Genomic DNA, 19,164 nt, shown 5'->3' with positions numbered 1-19,164 from the left:
CTCTTGCAGCAACTGTGCCCCTACACCATTAATCTAAACCATAAAGAAGTTCTGTACAATCCATCAACAAATGACCAAAATATTTATCACAATTGCAGGATCATCATTCAGTGGATCATCAGTAGTGAACCATGAAGTAGCACAGAAGTCTTCTCTGTCCAGGAAAACTGCTAGCAAGCCTGAGTAATGTTAGCTAGCTTGCAACTACACAATGACAGATCTGGCTTGCAAGCTATCCAGTAAACACATTGCACGATCACATAGCCTAGCTGTTACACTAAAACAGGCATATCTATGTATTTCTCACTTTTACTTCATCTCTGTTATCTTTTACCTGTACAGTTAACTGGCTTTAAATTACTACTACTTCAACTTGCAAACATCTCACTGATTCTGAGGGACTGAATTGACCACCAGCAGTAGGCCTATGTATCTGCCTTTCTCCGGGGTCGTGGGAGAGAGGCTGGCATGGAGTTGTTGGAATTAGACTCTTCTCTTTGTAATGAAAGCAGTCCAGACATGACACTTGTAGAGCAATTTACAAAGTAAAGACACATAAGCACATATCATGAGGCCAAATAAACAATGGCACATACAGAAAACATCAGATCACAGCTGAACAAAAAGTGTCAATGCCAAACAGTGCTACAATAAGCAGGGCCATGCTGAATATACAGGCTGCACATTGTTTATCAAAGCAATTTCAAGAAACATGAGGGAAAAGATCAGGTAAATGGACACATAATGTATTAGAATCATTGTCGGATTAGCGAGGACATGCCAGATGGTTTGGGATTTGTGACAGAGCCTACCGGCGTACCTGTGATACAGTGGAGTTCTGTCTCTGAAAAAAGGCGGGACTCCAGGTGCAGCATGCCGAGTGCTCAAAGCACAATCTGCCCTCACACCCCAGCAGATATGGGCGTGGCTTTCGAGAGTGCAGACATGAGTCACAACATAAAGAGAAGCAGTGCCACTTCCCCAAACAGTCGTGGCCATTTTGCACAGCTGCTCCGACAACTGAGACTGAGGTGCTGCAAACTACGGATAATTCAAGGTACAGTACTAATATTGCTTAACATTAAAGGGGAAGAAAAAAGGCCTTTCAGCATTTATTTGAGGAAAAGAAGGACTTTGGACATACGGTTTAGCCAGTTTTGTGCTACTGTCACACTCCGTTGAAAGTGAAAGTAGTTTGAGCGGTTGTTCGAAATGGCTGATTGTGGATAAAGAATATAAATATAATGTAAGCACTGAAAAACTGTTTTTGTTTGGTCTGAGCACAGTGTGTGGCTCTGGTACCACAGATAGATGCAAAGGCGTGGAAGCAATCACAGACTAGAGAGGTAGCCTCAGGCCAGAGGGGTTAAAAGTCAGTCAGACACTCAGAGGATACATGGTGGTAACCATGTGTGCAATGCAAGGCAGCACCTAGCAAACACTTTTTCATTATGTTTTGGGGTCTATAGTCTCTAAAATAAAGTGCACAAACTGCACTTATTGCCATTATTTTTGTACTTTTAACATTCATTATGTTTTGGAGATTATTTTGGACTTGTCTAAAGTAAAGTGCACACATTTACTTTATCTAATTTCTCTCCAGTTTTTCTGCAAAACACAATATCTTCTCTAAGACTGAATCCCAACAAAACAGTTCTTAAACATCACATTTTTTCAGGTGAAAAATATTTTCCACTTCTCACTGAAGGAGTGCAAAGACTAGTTTTTGTGTCAGGTGCATCTTTACCATTGATTGCATTTCACCTTTTATGAGTGCTACACCGCTAAAGTATGGTTTCAGTATGGTGTAACACAAAGCTAATGTACAGTACAGTAAATATGATATATAGAGAATCTGAAAAACTAAATGTGATTTAAAGCATTACAGAAGCATGAGAGTAATATATTGGGATAAGCAACCGATCAGTGTAAGATGACAGACGAATCTGTATGAATGCTAAATCACTCTTATGGATGTAAAACAGGCAGAAAGTATACATTTAAAGACAGAAACAAACAGAGGGTGAAACAGTTCACATGTCTGTGGAGGCCCTGCAGAAATGTAGTGCCCACTGCTGAAAGTGATCTAAAGCTCCTTTGTTTGGTCATTTGCATGCATAAATTACACTTTTTCAGCCACCTGGCAGATAAGGACGAGCCGTTGTCATAAAAATGTCTGTTTGCAGACATTCATGTCTGAACGTATGCTTGTGTACGTGAATGGATGTTCATGTTTCCCTGTGGGCATGTGTATGACATCAGACTGGGTAGGAAAGACATTGCTGTTTTGAAGAGTATTGGAATGTAGACTGAGGGTGGACTTAGGGTAATGGGATTGACCCCTTTGGCTGAGGCTACTATTGTACCTAAATTGTACCTAAATATTCTCAGCTGTACAGAATCATTATATCACAAAAGAGGCCAATTAAGAAGGGGGGGGGGGGGGGGGGTCAGTAAAACATTTGCTAGGTGATATGCTGTTTTGTTCTTTTTTGTTTTTTTTTGCACCCCTCCTTTTTTGCATTCAACTAATTTTGAGATATTGCTAATTTTTTCCAGTTGTACTTTAGGCTTGTCTCACCAAGACAAACTCTACATTCAAATGAGAAAAAAGGGCAAGCTCAATTAAATCCTCTGATAGGTCCAGATGAGTATCTGGCCAGCTGTGCCATGTGGGAGCCCCAGTGATATGATGTTTTAGCACATATTACTGTTAATCTGTTGCTCTTCTGCAAGAGGGAAGTCGGAGGGAAGTCAGCAAGGTCCCGTCGGTCTGGTGGGTTTCTACTTAAAGCACTAAGGGGCAGTCAACCTGCAAAGGCACTGATTGTACATGTGAAACCGGAACATACCAACAATCGAGTTCTATTAACAGGTGCTGTATGTGCTTCTTTTTTCCATATGACACAATGACTGTGTTATTTGGGAATATCAATAACGCACAGACACCACTGCTAACGTGAAAAAGTAGACTGGAAAGTGCTCTGGCTCCAATTTATTTTAGCCTGGTGAATGCATGCTCAGTAACTAACACAATTATGAATAATTAAGTACAATGGCAACAAATGTAGCAATTTCATTAGTTATCCATAATGGTTAATTGTCATATGGAAATAAAATTGCAGAATGTTAATACTGAAATACAATTCCTGCTTACTCAATATCATGTTTTTAGACACACACACACACACACACATACACACACAGTATTACTCTGTATGGTCACAGTATAGCATAACAACTGAGGCTATCTTAACAAAAGAGAGGAAGAGGATTAATCTTGCTGAAAGGTGGTAAGACAAAGAAACAGCTGCAGGGAAATCTTTAAAAAGAACACACCGCAGACCCCTGGGCCTGTACTTGTTTGATAAAGATAGTTTGTCAATGAATTTTGTGCTTCCTGTTTGATAAACCCTTTGCTTGTCACGGCAAAGCTCTGCTCCAAGAAAGATAAAAACGATACTTTCAAAACCTCTCGTGCCCAACAGTGTTGCTAGTATATGTCAGTGGATGACCACTTGAAAATGTCAGGGATCACTGGGGGTTACTTGTGTATGATAAAAGTGAAATGATATTTGGAGTATTGAGAGTGTTAGGTGTATGTGATTTTGGAAAACAGGCATATTCTGACATGTTGTGCCTTGCTGCTACTAGCTGTTGCCACATCTGAAAACTCATCAAAAGGAGTGAGTTTATTTAAACTGATTCAATGTGAACAATTGTCTATAAAGCAAAGTACATTGAGCAAATAAGAAAAAGGACATGAGCATGCAGTAATTGTAATGACAGACCATGAGGGATTTCAGCTCAGTCTCTTGAGTTGATCGAAAATGACTTCCTTTATGAGAATGAATGGAAAGGGCTGTTGACATGTCAGTTATATGTTACTCTTTTGTTTTAAGACAGAAACACATGCTGATGCAAGCACGACACTTATCTGTCTTCCTGTCTCAGCACAGACACCAGTGAGGGACATATAGAGGTAGACCAGTGTGCCTATCTCTATATATGTAGTCACAAACAGGTGAAAGGGTAGAGGCGCTTAGAACAACAGACTCTGATTACAATAAGAGTCAGCAAAAATGTAAAACACTTGTAAAGTCAGAAAAACTGTAAAGCTAATAGTGTCAATAAATGAAGCTAATGGTGTCAATAAGAGAATTGCATTGTGGGACCATGTACGACCAAATTTTAAGGTGAAGTGAACTCCACCTGAGTGATTATGAGAAAATAAAACTGAAATTGATTACCCTGTATATTCATGAATGTTGATGACAAGTAAAACATTAAGGGAAACACTGAGGTGTTCAAAACAAGGTCACTCCAAGACCTTTTGATCAGAATGTGCAGCAATATACATGTTATCAGTGCCACAAAAAGAGCTAGGTCATTTCTGAATGTGATCTTGACTGAGAGTGTAATGCTAAGCCCATTAACCACTGCTGGTGCCTGGAGGTTGTGTGCATAAGTTATTATTTCTTTCATTTACTACCCTTTGTGTTTCTGTTTTCAGTAAATGATTTCATGCAACCCAAACATACCAATGCCTTGAGCACTTCACCTCAAATTTTTAGCAATTCATATGAACAAATATGAAGTTTAGTCTTCAACATTGACAGGGTGTCATTGAAGATTAAAGTTCACCATGAAGGAATTTTGTAAGGAAGGCGAAATCTGGCACACCTTAGCTACATACCAATGGAATTAGAATATTAAATTTGATCATGTTAGCTGCCACAAAAAAATGTGGTCTCCTATGTGCATTACCTCCTGATATTGGACCTGTAAATACCATAAAAATGCCAGCCAAAATTTTGTTGCTGAATTGGACATTTCAAACACTGCTTACAATACATAGCCTGACATGACGTCACATATTTCCTAACAATTTGAAGTAAGTCTGAAACCTATTGTTTGAACCTTAGATGTGGACGCACACCACACTGAAATTATATGATATGAGATTAGAGACTAGTTGAGGACCAGGTTAGGCCCTGAAAGCTTCAGTCAATATTTTTATGCAACATGGGAGCCAGTTACAGTGACCTTTGAGTGGTTTTAAACAATGAATCCAGACCATTAGACCACTGAAGCATTGCAACAGGCTTCACAATTATAATCGTGTTGCAGAAGTGCTAACCCAAGGTGAATGGTCTTGTACTCTGAACTCAAGGTTTAAACCTCTGCTATGGTCTTTGCAATAGGCTCTGGGTGCTCTTTTCTGCCCTTTCTCAGCCAACACAGCCTCACAACCCCTCCCACAACATACAAGGAAACATGTGTCAGCAAGAAACAGGGCTGCGTTGTGTTTCTCTCCACGCACAATTCAGCACTTTTTTTTGATTGGCTCAAACCTGTCACATGGGGTGCCTGTTCCAGTCAGAAGACAGAGCGCATTGAGCATGAAGGGAAAACCCACACACTCCAGACTGTCTGCAGTCAGAGGAAGGGAAATCAGACACTAGGGGGTTAAATCTGAGGCAGGTAGGTGCGCAGAGGCTCAGGTATGCTGTTGACTGTTAGGCTGGTTGGCAAGGTGCTGTTGTCGTGCTAATATGGTGTAACATGACACCAGAGAAGGAATGGTGAGGTAAGTGAGTGAGAGAGTGGAGGGGGAGGGGGAAGAAAGACAATACGAATAACAGGATTTTCTAGTTCTAACCAAAACAGCTGCTCTCTGCTGTTCACAGGAGTTGGTAAAGTTACTACAGGACTAAATACAGAAGGAGGCTGAAGGACTAAATTCACAATCAGCAACACAAGACAGGTATGAGAGACTGGCTTCTGTAGCAAACAGCACTATTCCAAAGGGCAAACCATGTCGATTATCAGTACCACTCAGATAAGGTAGAGTCAGAAAATACACTCACTTTTTTTTTTAACACATTTATGCTTGCTTTGAAGCAAAGAGGTGTGAAGAGTTTGTGTCTAAATATTAAAATGTCATTACTGACAAGTTAATAAATCTCATAGATCATGCTGATAGACTGGAACAATGAGTGTTGAAATTGCTCTTTAACATGTCTGTTAAATTATCACAATGTCACACAGGTCATAAAGTGTGTGGCGCTTTACATTTGCGATTGTTCTGACAAAGTTGTTGATTACAAGTCTTGGACAGAGTGAAACAAAAGAAGAGGGAAATTGTTTATAATTAGACTTCATGCCCTGCTGACATTATTACACAGAGAAGGAAGCCTTGGCTTCTCAGCAGAGGAAGCATGTGTAAAGTGCTGCACTTTATAATTTATTACATCTGCAGTTCTTTTCTGGGCAGGAGTATTTATCAGAAAAAGGGGAAGTAATGCTTTTATTTTTTTTTATTGTTTATTTTTTTGTCATAATTTACTAAGTTGCTCTACATTAAAAAGGAATATATATATATATATAAATGATGAGTTTAAACATCAGCAAATGTTGGTATTCATATAAAAAAAGACAGAGCAGGTTATTCTCCTGCTTCCACCCTCCATTCCTAAAATGGAACTGAGCAGAATTTTCTTCAGTTTAACTTACAAAAAAGTAAATTGTTTGTTTTTGCAAACATTAAAGTCATTGTTCTGAAAATGGGACCCACATGTCATGCCACAAAGGGAGCTACACAGCGCTTCCAACCTGAACCCATCTTGCAAACGCAAGTCCTCAGAGGCATGTTGAAAGACAAGAAAAGCTCTTTTGAAAGTAAGTCCGCGCAGCTTGGCCCGACTGCATGCCGCTTCCGCTGTGAAAGCAGGCGTTTCAGCGCTGCACTGTCGAGCCGTGGTACAGCTGCCTGTTTGCATGCTCTTGTTTGCCATGACGTGGTCAGCCAGCTTCCTTCCTGCAGCGCGTTCAGCTGCGAGCTGGAGATAAGAGAGCAGGAGCGCGAGAGAACAGCACCGCCTCTCACACAACTGCGCTCCGCCGATAGGGCAGCTTCAGGGCTGAGACGAACACACAAAGCGTGGAGCTTTCTCTTGGCAAAACACTTGGGAATCTTCACAGCTCAGATCATGTTCTCCCAGAGGAAAAGCGCCTTGAACGGATATGGGATACCTTCTGCACTTCAAACTTCATGATCTTTGTTAAGTGACCGTTTGCTGCTGACGTCTCTCGGCTCTGCTGGTAAACTGTCAGTGTTGGTCATGTGATCTACGGCTGTGGGAGAGGAAGCTGTAAAGTCTTTTTTTTTCAATCTGCTGTTCACATTTTCAGGTCAAGACCGAGCTGTGCGCCACCTTCTTCCTCATCTGAGCAAACCTGCATCCCAGCATCCTTCACTCCACTCTTTCCACACAAGCACTTAGCCTGGTGAAGATGACCCATTGTAGAGCTCCAAGGTCTCGGTCTTGAGGGATTTCAGAGTCAGTACTTTTCCCGGGAGATTTTTGCAGAGGCTCTGGATGCAGTGGTCCCTGGGCTGTCAGAGCACAGTGACCCTATTGAAAGTGGGAAGCTACGCGTGACATGAGACTTTGAACCCTGGGACTGCATCAGCATGGCCGCCACAGTCGGGCAGGGTGAGATCGTGTTCGAGTTTGCCAGCAACTGTATGGACAGTGAGCAACAGGTAAGAAACTGAGCAGTACAGCTGTGTGGAAAACTGTCTGATCTGACTTCTGATCTACATAGCTGGCATCAGCCCATAACTGGACACACACAATTGTGCGAACACAGTATGTTGTTATGTTGTCAGATCCTAGGTGAATTGACACAGGTGTGCTGCAGTAATTGCGCACACGCATAGTGTTACAGCCATTCTTCCAGGTTACTGAGGTTCACTGACACCTCAGTGCCATAGAGATGAATCCCTGGAGGCACACAGGCAGCTCCTGTACTTTCCACTATGATTCCCCACATCTGTGCGCAGGGGTGTGGCTCGCCTTTTAAACTTACACACCAGCGTCATGGCCTCTTACCGCATTGGGAATGAATGTACTGATAGTCAGCTGTACTTCATTCATGAAGGCGTGCCCACCAAGGAATGGGCGCTCTTCTGGAGAATTTCACTTTAAAAGTACTCCTTCATTGTGAAAGTAAACAGAGCTTCTCGGATGACCTTGGACAGCCTCTGTGGCAGTTTGGGGCAAATTCCTGAGCCCTGTATACAAACTGCAGCTGTCACTGGCTCCCTCTCTTTAGATGCACTGTTGTATGCAGTGCATCTAAATCACTGGAGAGCAGTAATACATTTAAAAGAGGAACAACTTCACTATTCAGAACTGATTCTGATGTCTATAAAGATTAGTTTTGGCCAGCAGCAGTTTCTCCTGCTGTAAAATTGCTAGCAGTTTAAAACTCTCAAGCACACATTACTCGTATAATTAGTATTCCAAAAAAACATTAAGAGACATTGTGAATAACAATAAAAGGTTAGTTACATGAATGGCTCTCCTCTGCTTCAATCAGTTAGGTCATTTGAGAGAAGTGAACTGACATTTGACTAGCAGTGAGGCTTACATGACTTTCCATATACTCCAAATAATGTAAAAATCTTAGCAGCAACCAATATGCTATTCTGAGGGAATGTCTCTTTTCCCATTTAATTCACTGCAAATGTGCAGTCTGGTAATAATGAAAGACCAGCAGGGTAAATATTAAGTGCTTTATGTACTGTACCTTTATTCAGACTATCACTCCTTACATTACTATGTGTGCACAAGGATTTCTCCACACACATATACACACACATGCACACGCACACGCACGGACATGTGAGGCCTTCACACTTAACTCCATCTTAACCAGAACAAAAACGGGAGGAAAACCACCTTTCTGCTCTCTCAACAAAAAGTTGTTTGCCTGTTTTTCCCTCGTTATAGTTTCACTCTCTTGTTGCCTCAGAAACTGAGGTTACCTTGTCTCAATGTCACATGCCACACTCCTGCAGTCCTTTAACCTCAGCAATGCTGATCTCTGATCAGTGCTCCACAAGTTAGCACTTGAAGCCACATAAAGCACTAACTGCTTGTCACTGATGGAAGATCAGATTAATGTGGTTGAGGGGAGGAGTGGGTGGTATGGAATGCAAGATCAATCTAAACTCCAGGGTACTTGGTCTTAGTGAAACTGTTCACTCAAATTTATGAAATGCGGGAAAAAAATGAATCTTAGCAAATTGTCATATGTAACATTAACATACTTCACACACTGCAACTAATACTACTAGTGATTACTACTACTACTACTAATAATAATGGTCATAATAATCTTTGTGGTCTTTGAAGCTGGGTGGCACCCTGGGCTTCCCTGCAGTCATTGTGGAACAGGTGCCAGGCTCTGCTCAGGTTCTGGACTATTCGGACCTGTCATGTGAGCAGCCAATGACAGACAGCCTCCATCCTGTCTCCATGGGCCTGGCTGCATCTGAGCAGGTGGTGGGAGAGGACGTCAGTCTGACAGGTAACTCCACTTCACCTCTACTTTCTAGAGACACATTATTATTGCAATGTTTCATTCAGTTTAATATGAACTAAATCACACTCAACTGATCAACGCGGTTGCTGTCCTCATTCGGTCCTTGGGACTGGAATGGGCAAATGTCTCTGGACTCATAAAATCCCCATGAACCATAGCAACCAACACATTCTTAAATAGAATATTCAGGTGACATTTCACAGTGGCAGTCCCTGACACAACAGCAAAGTGTAAAATTTAATAGGCACAGCAGACCTATATCTTTCAAATAATGTCATGTTTTATGTTATAATGTGGGAAACAGTCTATAAGATTTTAAAATACTTGCAATTACTACAACGCATTTTGGTGAACTGGTATGTTTTGGCAGTTTTGAGATAGCCTGAACAACTGATATTTCAGCTTTAAATTAAATACTAATAAAAATACAACCATTGATTTAAGGATGTTCACCACCATGGATCAATATTTTACTAACTTTGTAATGAATCAATAAACTGCCCTTTTCCCATCCGTTAAACCTTCCCACACCATTTTTAAATATCCTTGTATACTTAAGATCTTGCGATCCCACGCGGCTTTGTTGACAAGATGCCTACAGCGTAGATAGACACCTTAGGTCAGAGTCTGAAACCAGCCGTGACATTTGGCACTAATAACATATCGATGGAAAAAACCCCGCTTCTTTCCGCCGTGGATAGATCTGGATACACCGGGCAGAGAGGCTGCCAGGGTTCCCTCAGATTATCCACTCGTCAGTGTTGCTCGTACGACACCAATTGATTAGCGCCTATCTTCCAGTTGGCTGGGCTTCACTGTGTTGCACTGTGAGACTTGTAGTGGTCGCGTTGGCGCTCGCTCAGGCGATTCCAAATTGTGTGAAAAGGGAGTGAGAATGGATAAATTCAACAAGTAAAAAAAAAAAAAAAAAACATTGTGCATCCGAAAATTACCTGCAGCGAGTCGGCGCTGATATAATTGCAGCCCGAACTGCTCCAGGCTACATCAGTTTTAAAGCAGTCTCAGTCTCACCTCACTGCGTTCAACATCCAAACGTGAGCCAAAAAAATTACCGTAATTCTAGCGGAATTACACGGGCTACGGTTCACCTGAGTTGAAGAATTTGTAAATAACCGGAGCCTTGATTAATGCCATATTCCCAGACTCCGCCTCTGTATGTGAGTTACCCAGCCAGCTATCTAACTCTCGCACGTGGATCGACCTTTGGCAATACACAGGAAGTGGAGCAAAACACTAGTATCGTCTTAGTTATCTGGCCAGCGAGTTATGGCATTAATTGATCGGCTAAATAAAGTGTGTTTTATATCTAGCTAGATAACGGCGATGATATTTTGTATGAAGTCTGGATGTGAAACGGCTTTATCCTGGGGAGGAGTTCTCTTTTTTTGTTAACCGCAGCTACATTTTTGTGAAAGTTGCGCCCACAGTAGGCTATACCAAAGGGATTCGAATGGATCTGCTCATTAAAGCAGGTAACTCGGCTAAATCTACCAAGTTAGCGTTTATCTACATTTTATTGTGTGGTTTAGTAGGCTACGTGCGCACCAACTCCGAACAACACTGCTCGCGTTACAGCAAGTATTCTCGGAATACCAGTTGTAGCCTATACTGTGTGGAAAAAGAGGTAACGTTACTGTTAAAATTTGAAAGGAACCGAGTGTTAGTTACATTTGTTTTTTGTTCAGTCTGTTGTGTAGTTAATGGTTTCAGACGGCAAAGTTACTCTACCCCAGGTTAAAGTTGAAATAAAATAACATTAAGTTAGCCAGCTGTTAATTTACGATACACAGTGACCAGCACAGTGAGGGACCCGCAAATTTAAGGAGACCCTGTCCGAGATTCAGCCATTCTCTTTGGTGGTGTTAGCTGTTCGATACTAAATTCTCCCTTTTTAAAGTTTGCTGCTAACGTTCGCGGTATTAATAAACACATTGCAAGTTAGAGAGATCTGCTGATAAAAGGTAATTTACATAAGTAACGGAGGCGCCCGTACTGCAGGATAACTTGGTTTGATTTGCGATACGTGTATTGTGTTTGGGTGGTAATTTGGGCAGTTGACCTAGCTGCTGCAATATGTTCTGGTTGCAGTGGCCACTCGACTGGATTTCTTTCAGTTGTGTTTTCTTGACTTGTTTATAGTGGAGGCATCCTGTAAAGACGAAAATGACACCATAGAGGTTGCTGAGGCCCTTCGCCACATGGACTCCGCTGACCTTCTGGATGAAAAGCGCATGTGTAAGTGTGTTTCACGCCCCTTGCAATGGACTGCTGGCGGTGGAGAGCGTATGACCTTTCTCATAGTACCTGGTAGCGTTTGGAACTGTTGTTCTGTAGTGGTTTGTTGTGCATTTTATTTTAATTGATTTTAATAAAGTCATAGGATAAACATTCGTTTATTAAGAAAAACAGTATGTTCATTTAAATGTATAATAGACACAGGCATATGAATACAATAGATAAATAATAATATTGCTGTATCATATTTTGCTACTCAAGCATTGACACTGAGTAGATTGAATTAAAGTTCTGCTTTATAGTGTATAAGTTTAAGACTGTTAAGTAAAGTAAAGACTGTGTCTGGGGATTTAAAGAAAATTGCCATGCTGCTGGTCTGCTTCCTCATGCCTCTCTCTGGTGGTTTGGTGTGTTTGTGCGGTCCATGCGTGCTGCAGTTACTGTGTCAGGCTGCGATGTCGGGGGAGTTGGAGCTGTGGAGGCCGGCACCCTGGGGGTTGTAACTGCTGAGACAGGAACCCAGCTGCCAAAGAAGAGGAAAGGTACTGGCTTCTCAAGGGGTGGCATAAACAAAGGCACACAACTACAGTGAAATAAAGATACAGCAGAACAGCCGAACACTCGCGGTCATCAGTGACTTGAAACTGAAAAAGAAAAGGTGACTTATAACAGGAATAGACTAATAGATCGTTTTGCATCCAGCAGAGCAAATTTTGGAAGTCTGCCCATGAGAAAAAAGACTGTGCAGTGTCTCTAATGTTATGCTGTGCACAGCTAGATGTCAGCCAAACTTAAAGAATGATTTGTATTTGATAAAAAAGAGCTGGGTCATTATCAAAATGTTGGATTACTTTTTAACAAAACACATAGTAGAGTTGCCATGGTCATTAAAGGATTGCTAAGCCACTGAAAAAACAACTCATTAGTGACTGTACATGTATATAAAATTTGTAGCAGCGTAATGAAAATCCCAAATAGTACTTTACATTCTGTTCAATAGCTGCTGCAGGCCTGGCCCAGACCAGTGAAATGAGCAGCAGTTTCCACAGCACTCGTGGGGGTGAGAAGCACCCAAGTGGCAGACCTAATGTAATCCCAGTAGCTTTACTAGCTGTCGAGCGCCGTTTGTCTGGATTGAATGAATAATGTAAATAAATTGTCCATATTTTTTAAAAAAACAACACTGCCATTCTGTTGTCTTGATGCCACACAAATCTATGAAGAGTCTGCATGCTCGGAAAGGATATACATTTAATTTACTTGAACTTTACAGAGCAACAGTACATAGAAATATTTTCAATAGTTTGCTGGTGTAATTTTCTCTGGTCTGTTCTCAGTCGTTTTATATATATATATATATATATATATATATATATATATATATACATTATATATAAAATCTTTTTTTTTGTTTTGTTTTGTTTTGTTGGTGTTGCAGAAAGGAAACCCAGGCGTCCCAGGCCTCAGTCCCCCACTCCTGACATCATTGTGAAAAAGAAGAGCAAAGATGGAAAAGGTGAGGTGGGAGGGTCTGAGGGCAGACTCTGATGGGGTTATAAAATTTAAAGGTTTTGTTATAGATTTCTGCCACTGCAGATTAAATATTTCCACTGTGTGTAATGAAATGTGTGGGCAGGTTTTAGCAGTCAGCTCTTGTCACCACCACCTTCTTGATGTCTGTTCTGTGAGGAACCATTAAACAGGTGACCGTCTGCTCTACTTGCCATCCATCATCTGAATTTCTGTGTTTATCAGGTTATTTTGGGAACAGGGGGTTCCTGTGCTATCTCTCCTGGTTGCCATGGATGTTCTATCCTTGCCCTTGCCCTTTTTTGACCATTCATAATCAAGCAGCAAAGTGGATCAAATTCTGAATGTTAGACATGCAGAGTTGAAAAGCCATTCAGTAAAGAGAACATCTGTGGCTCTACATGTCGTTTCTCTGCGCGCAGGAAACACACTGTACCTGTGGGAGTTTCTGATGGCCCTGCTGCAGGACAAAGCCACCTGTCCCAGGTACATTAAGTGGACCCATCAGGAGCAGGGCATTTTCAAGCTGGTGGATTCCAAGGCTGTGTCACGACTGTGGGGAAAGCACAAAAACAAGCCTGACATGAACTATGAGACCATGGGCCGAGCCCTCAGGTGAGCCCCTGTCCCCTGATGGGTAGCCTTGTGGCCTATGTGAAGGGCTAATATAAACTGATTGCGGAACAGTGTATGTGTTTAAGAGAAAAGGCTGGTGAGACTCAGCAATTTGCATTCCATTTAAGTCATTGGATAACATATTTCTCTTTTTTGTGAACATATGATCATTGAGACATTCTCGGCTGTTTTCTGTCAGTACCTCCCTTTGTAGATTTTCTGAAGAAACTAACAAAATAGAGTTTATTGTGGTGTTCTGCTCTCATATTTAACAAAGCGCTATAGTTTCCACGAGTGGGTATTAACTGGCATGTCCTACACCAACAGAAATTAAACGTGATGTATTTCACCCTTATGTTTCTCAGTTAATTTATCAGAATAACCAACAGTGATCTCAAATTAATATGGATAAACAGTTGTGCAGTTAATATTGAAATATTCAGCATTGATAATGAAAATCACATTTGATTTGCTAATGGACACTAAATTTCTTGAAAAGAGTTTGTTTTGGAAAGTCAGTCCTCCAGGAATGGAGAAAAGTAATTTCTATTTGCAACCCGATGTTGTGTTAGTCTTGTTGAAACTTTTTCGTGTCTGTTTGGTTTGTTGGATGTCATGGCAGATATTATTACCAGCGGGGAATCCTGGCCAAGGTAGAGGGACAGAGGTTGGTGTACCAGTTTCGGGAGATGCCCAAAGACCTGGTTTACATTCATGCGGATGATCCCTCTGGCGATGACTCAGATAAGAAAATGTCAGCGGAGAACCCCGCCCCACCACGGCCACCCACAAAACCAACCAGCAGAAGGACTGGAGTGAAACACAAGGCCAAAAAGGCAGAGGCACACCCGGGCCATGAGGAAATGGGTCAGCACAGTCCAGTCCTCCGACCAGCAGGGGGTGACAGCAACACCACCAGAGCAGTGCGACCGCTTGGCCTCATACAGCAGCAGCACCTGCCCATTGTTTCGGCGGAGATGCTGCGGACGCTGCAGAATGTGCAGTCGCTCCAGCCGGGTCAGCACGGGTCGGTGTTCAGAACTGTGCAGCTGCTGGAGGACCTGCAGAGTGCGCAGGAGAGGCAGACAGCCAGGCCCGGCCAGCAGGGGGCGCCAATTCAGACATTCAGGTACTGTGGGGTTAATATGTCACCAGAATGAGAGTACTGAAATACCCAGGCAGTTGTTTGTAATATGTTGTGGGTGCTGGAGCTGCCATACTAACACCACTGGTTACGAATGTAGCTACTTACAAGACCTTTACAAGGCCTTTTATTGCAGCTGGGGTTTGGGATTATTTTGTTCAAAATATTGGGATAAATCATTAAGCATGCAACCCAAGGGGAACTGCCAGCTCTGTTTTTTTTGTTTTTTTTTTTCGTTTGTGGGAAAAGCACCAAACCACTGAGTCAGGACATTGTGTGATTCTGGTGTTTCCGGAATGTCTTTTAATGTCTTAGATCTAGTAACATATTGGGTTTTAAAATCTATTCCCAATGATCCAAGTGATGAAATAGTACATAATGTGAGCAAAGTGGAAAAAAGGAGGGAAATGGCACATATTGTTCTAGTCTAGACTGAAAAAAGGAAATGTGCTAAGTTTTTGGTTTCAGGTGATATTGAATTGGGCCGTTCACTCAGCCCTGTGAAACTTGCATTTGTTAAGGAAGCTCTTTCTCCCTGCTTTTGTTTCTCATTCTTGTATCCAGAGCTTCAGCTGGTCAGACTCCAGTCCCAGTGCTGATGTCATCAGGGGACATGTCTACCCAGTCTATTGCACTGCAGGCTGTTCCCATGACCACGGTTTCAGCTGGCAAAGACATATCTGTGACCACACCCACCTACATCCTGCAGACTGTGCCTTCCTCTCAGGCGGTGACAGTCGTCATGGAGAACGTCCCCTCGAACGAGCTCTCGGACCAGCAGTTGACCTATGCCGACGCCCAGCTTCAGGCCACCCCTTCGTCTCCGTTGCTGGGTGGAGCCACCTCCGTGGTGACGCTCACTGGGGGCGGGCAGCAGCTGGTGACCCAACCCCCCGGCACTGTCATAGCCTCGGTTGTCACGGCGCCAGAGTCCAAACAGGCAGGGAAAGAGGAGGTGGTGGACATGGATCTGGAAAGCCATCCAGGGATGAAACTGGAGCACTTTAGTGTCGTTGTCATCAATGACTCCTGGGTGGGCTTTGATGCCAATCAAAAGGCTGAGGAGTCATGAACTGCCTGTAGCACAGCATGTTAAAATCTACAAACACTGGCCCCTTCTACTGTCCTATTTGGCCATTGCTACTGATGTCTGGACTCTATTGGTACTATGTTGGCTCTCACCAAGCAGCGCAGATCTCCGTATCTGTCAGGAAATCGGAGATCAGTAGGTCCCACAGCTCATTCCCTCTTCCCCTTTCCAAGGTCAGTGGGAACGGTTAAACCCCTGCAGCAAAACCATCCATATTAATAGGTTGATTGGGTGGATTAAAAATCCTCCTGCCCATACAGAAGCGAAAATTTTCACTCAGTATTCTTCAGTGAATGGCAGCCTCATTTTCCAACCTGTGTACTACACAAATCATTCTGACTGTGTGCGTGCACACATTTTCATATAAATTTGACTTTTTCAACATACAGAGGTGCATGGAAATGTTGCAGATCTGGCACAGAAACATTCCCGTGTAGGCAAATAACAGCACTGCAGAAAAGAACAGTTCTCTTGACAATCACTTTGCGAATGTGTTGTTATTGGGCTATTTTGGAACTTTTAAAAAATTTTTACAGCAACCTACATTTTAAGTACAATTGATTTCTTGTGTGAGTAGAGAACTGCATAATTTACAATGTGTACATACATTTCATTAGTAAACCGCAGACAACACACCAGGTTATTGGAAGTTTCATATCATAGTCATGTGTGAAGAGATGTGTTCATTTTAATATGACTCCATAAATGTTTTGTGTGCATGGTGAGAAAGTCCAGTCAATATGTAAACAGAACTATGAGTATGCACATTTGAAGTTTGTACCTTGAAAACCTTGCTAAAAATATCTTTCCAAAATCTTTCCAATCAGATTTAGAAAGATTTGTGATGCTTGTTAGGACATTTATTTTAAAAATAAATTACAACTGCAGAGTTAGATGTGAATATGAGAATATGATCTAGCTTGATGGCAGTAGCGAAGTCCAATTAATTGTTAATTCATTACTACAGCACACCCTACATGTTGATCCTTGGAAGTGTCATGTCACTGTATTTCTACCATATGACTGACAGACAGCATATTTCCTGCTCACTTCTCTTTGGCACTATGTTGGGATTCTTTCACTCCACTTCTGATAGACTTGAAGCCAAAATAATACGTGTGAGATTTTCTGGTCTACAGACGCTAAACTCTTTTCATGTTACTGCCAAGACCATCAACAAAATGTTTGTTTTTCCTTGTATCTAAAAGTTCTAGACTGAAAGGCTGAAAACCCAAAGCCAGTTGGGGAAAACCTGGGAAATTTATTCCATGACCAAGGAAAAGGTGGTTAGGAGACTCCTGGACAACAGCAGTGACCAGAGCACGCATGTCAGGGGTTTTCCAGTCCAGTGATGATTCAGGCTTCAGAGAGGCAGGGTGAATACAATGGCCAGGGCCTCTCATCCAATGCTGATCATTGAACTGCTCGGAAGCAGGGGCCGGGCTGCTTGTTGCTTGGATTTGATGAGTAGGAGAAATTTTCTCAGGTTTTCGCTATTGGAGCATCTTATTTTACCGTGATGGTATCACATGAACAGAATTACGCTGACAACACATCACTATTTGAACAAACTGGCCTATTCTCTACATCTTGCCTACACAACCGCAGTACAGAGGGCCGGGATTAGCCACAATTGTTGAAATATGGTGCTGATTCTATGCAGGACTGATTCATAAGGCCCCTCTTTAATGTAACCCACTTGGCATTTCAGAATCAGCCTGGGCCACTCTTAGTCATGATTGTAAGGTTTTGTTGCATATTATACTGAATATCAAATTACAGATATTGTCCCCGCCTCTCAGAGGGGTCAGGCAAGCTCAGAAATGGAGATGAAAGTCAGCTGACCTTTGTGATGAATTTGTTCAGTACCTGGAAGTTTGCAGAGCGGCCATAAGAGGCTTAACACTGTAGCTGCCCAGGAAGAGCTGTTTACCTCTATGGTAGAGGGCATAGCTTTTGAACTGTCAAGTTCTGTTACAGACAGTGAAGACTGTTATGCCTAGTTTGCTCTGAGTTTTTTCTTCAAATGTTTAGATTATAAATTTGTGAGTCTGACAATAGTGTGCATTTGTGAGTTTTTTGTATGTCCTTATTTTTCCTTTTCAATTTAAAGAAAAACCCTTTATAGTGCAGATTTTAATCATACAAATGAACTATTTTGTGAATATACTGGTTGATACACATTATTAATCAATTACGAGTATATTTTCAGACTATCATTTTTTCACCAGGTGTTTATGAAAGTTATTTCCTCCTCTTTGCCCTTGATTGTTACACTGTTTTGATGAAGACAGTAGTTGATCATATGGATTTCACAGGCTTAAATGTGACTTACCCTTTGGGATACCTATTTTTAAACAGTGTAAATATTGTACAGTTCACGTTAACAGGATATAGTTTTGTGCTTTGGATATTTTATACAGTTTTATACAATAATAATTGATAAATGGAGGAAGATTCCAAAAGTGCATTTGTATTTATGAAATAAATGTATCATTTCGAAAAAAAGAAGTGTCTTGTTTCATATTCTTATGAGAGCATTATTATGTGACCTGTAAGTTATGGAGCATAATCATTTTGAAATTGTGCAGACAATAGAGCTTTCTTTGAAAGACAGGACTAACTGTAGCAAGAACTGCATGGACGATGAAAAAAAAGACTATTTTTAATTAACAGGCTTTTATACAGCAAATTCATTACTTCTCTTTCCACAAAGCTTAAGAACTTGACGTAAGACGCGAGAACAACTTGCTTTTGAAGCCTTTAATGTTGTTAATGTTCTTTGCAGTTCACGATGTAGGCTGAAGGGAATTTTAGGGAGCAAAAAAAGTGTTGCACACACACACACACACACACACACACACACACACACACACACACACACACATACACACACACACACACACACACACCACATATACACATCATAGATATTCGTCACAAATCGTATAATTGTTGTTTGTTCATTCATTTGGGCAGAGACTCTTGCCCAGAGCGGCTTACGGTCATGATTAAATATGTAGGAGAAATCGTTATCATTATTGTTCACGTCTTGGTGCGACTCCAAGACACTAGGTGGCAGTACAAATTCGTCAATGCTAGACCCCTGAATATGTTATTTTTCAAGAACACA

General features: G+C 41.6%; 1 protein-coding gene across 6 annotated transcripts; it reads left to right on the top strand.

Moving 5' to 3' along the window:
* The first annotated feature begins 982 nt into the window (after nt 1-982).
* Nucleotides 983-18,062, top strand: LOC118786265 (ETS-related transcription factor Elf-1-like). Of its 6 annotated transcripts, none has more exons than XM_036541384.1 (10): nt 5,408-5,484; nt 5,691-5,767; nt 7,195-7,549; nt 9,207-9,381; nt 11,557-11,652; nt 12,090-12,194; nt 13,091-13,168; nt 13,605-13,797; nt 14,420-14,926; nt 15,506-18,062. In XM_036541384.1, exons 3-10 carry the CDS (start codon nt 7,478-7,480, stop codon nt 16,011-16,013), a joined length of 1,734 nt encoding a protein of 577 aa, XP_036397277.1. In that variant the 5' UTR covers nt 5,408-5,484; nt 5,691-5,767; nt 7,195-7,477; the 3' UTR covers nt 16,014-18,062. The 6 variants fall into 6 exon arrangements, with proteins under 6 accessions (XP_036397276.1, XP_036397277.1, XP_036397281.1 ...); XM_036541385.1 differs by lacking the exon at nt 5,408-5,484 and adding an exon at nt 5,522-5,590; XM_036541383.1 differs by lacking the exons at nt 5,408-5,484; nt 5,691-5,767 and adding an exon at nt 983-1,057.
* Nucleotides 18,063-19,164: the final 1,102 nt, after the last annotated feature.

The sequence above is a fragment of the Megalops cyprinoides genome, chromosome 11 (genome assembly GCF_013368585.1).
Source record: "Megalops cyprinoides isolate fMegCyp1 chromosome 11, fMegCyp1.pri, whole genome shotgun sequence".
NCBI classification, from domain to species: domain Eukaryota; kingdom Metazoa; phylum Chordata; class Actinopteri; order Elopiformes; family Megalopidae; genus Megalops; species Megalops cyprinoides.
Note: the sequence above shows the minus strand (reverse complement) of the source record. Positions and strands in the feature narration are given on the sequence as shown.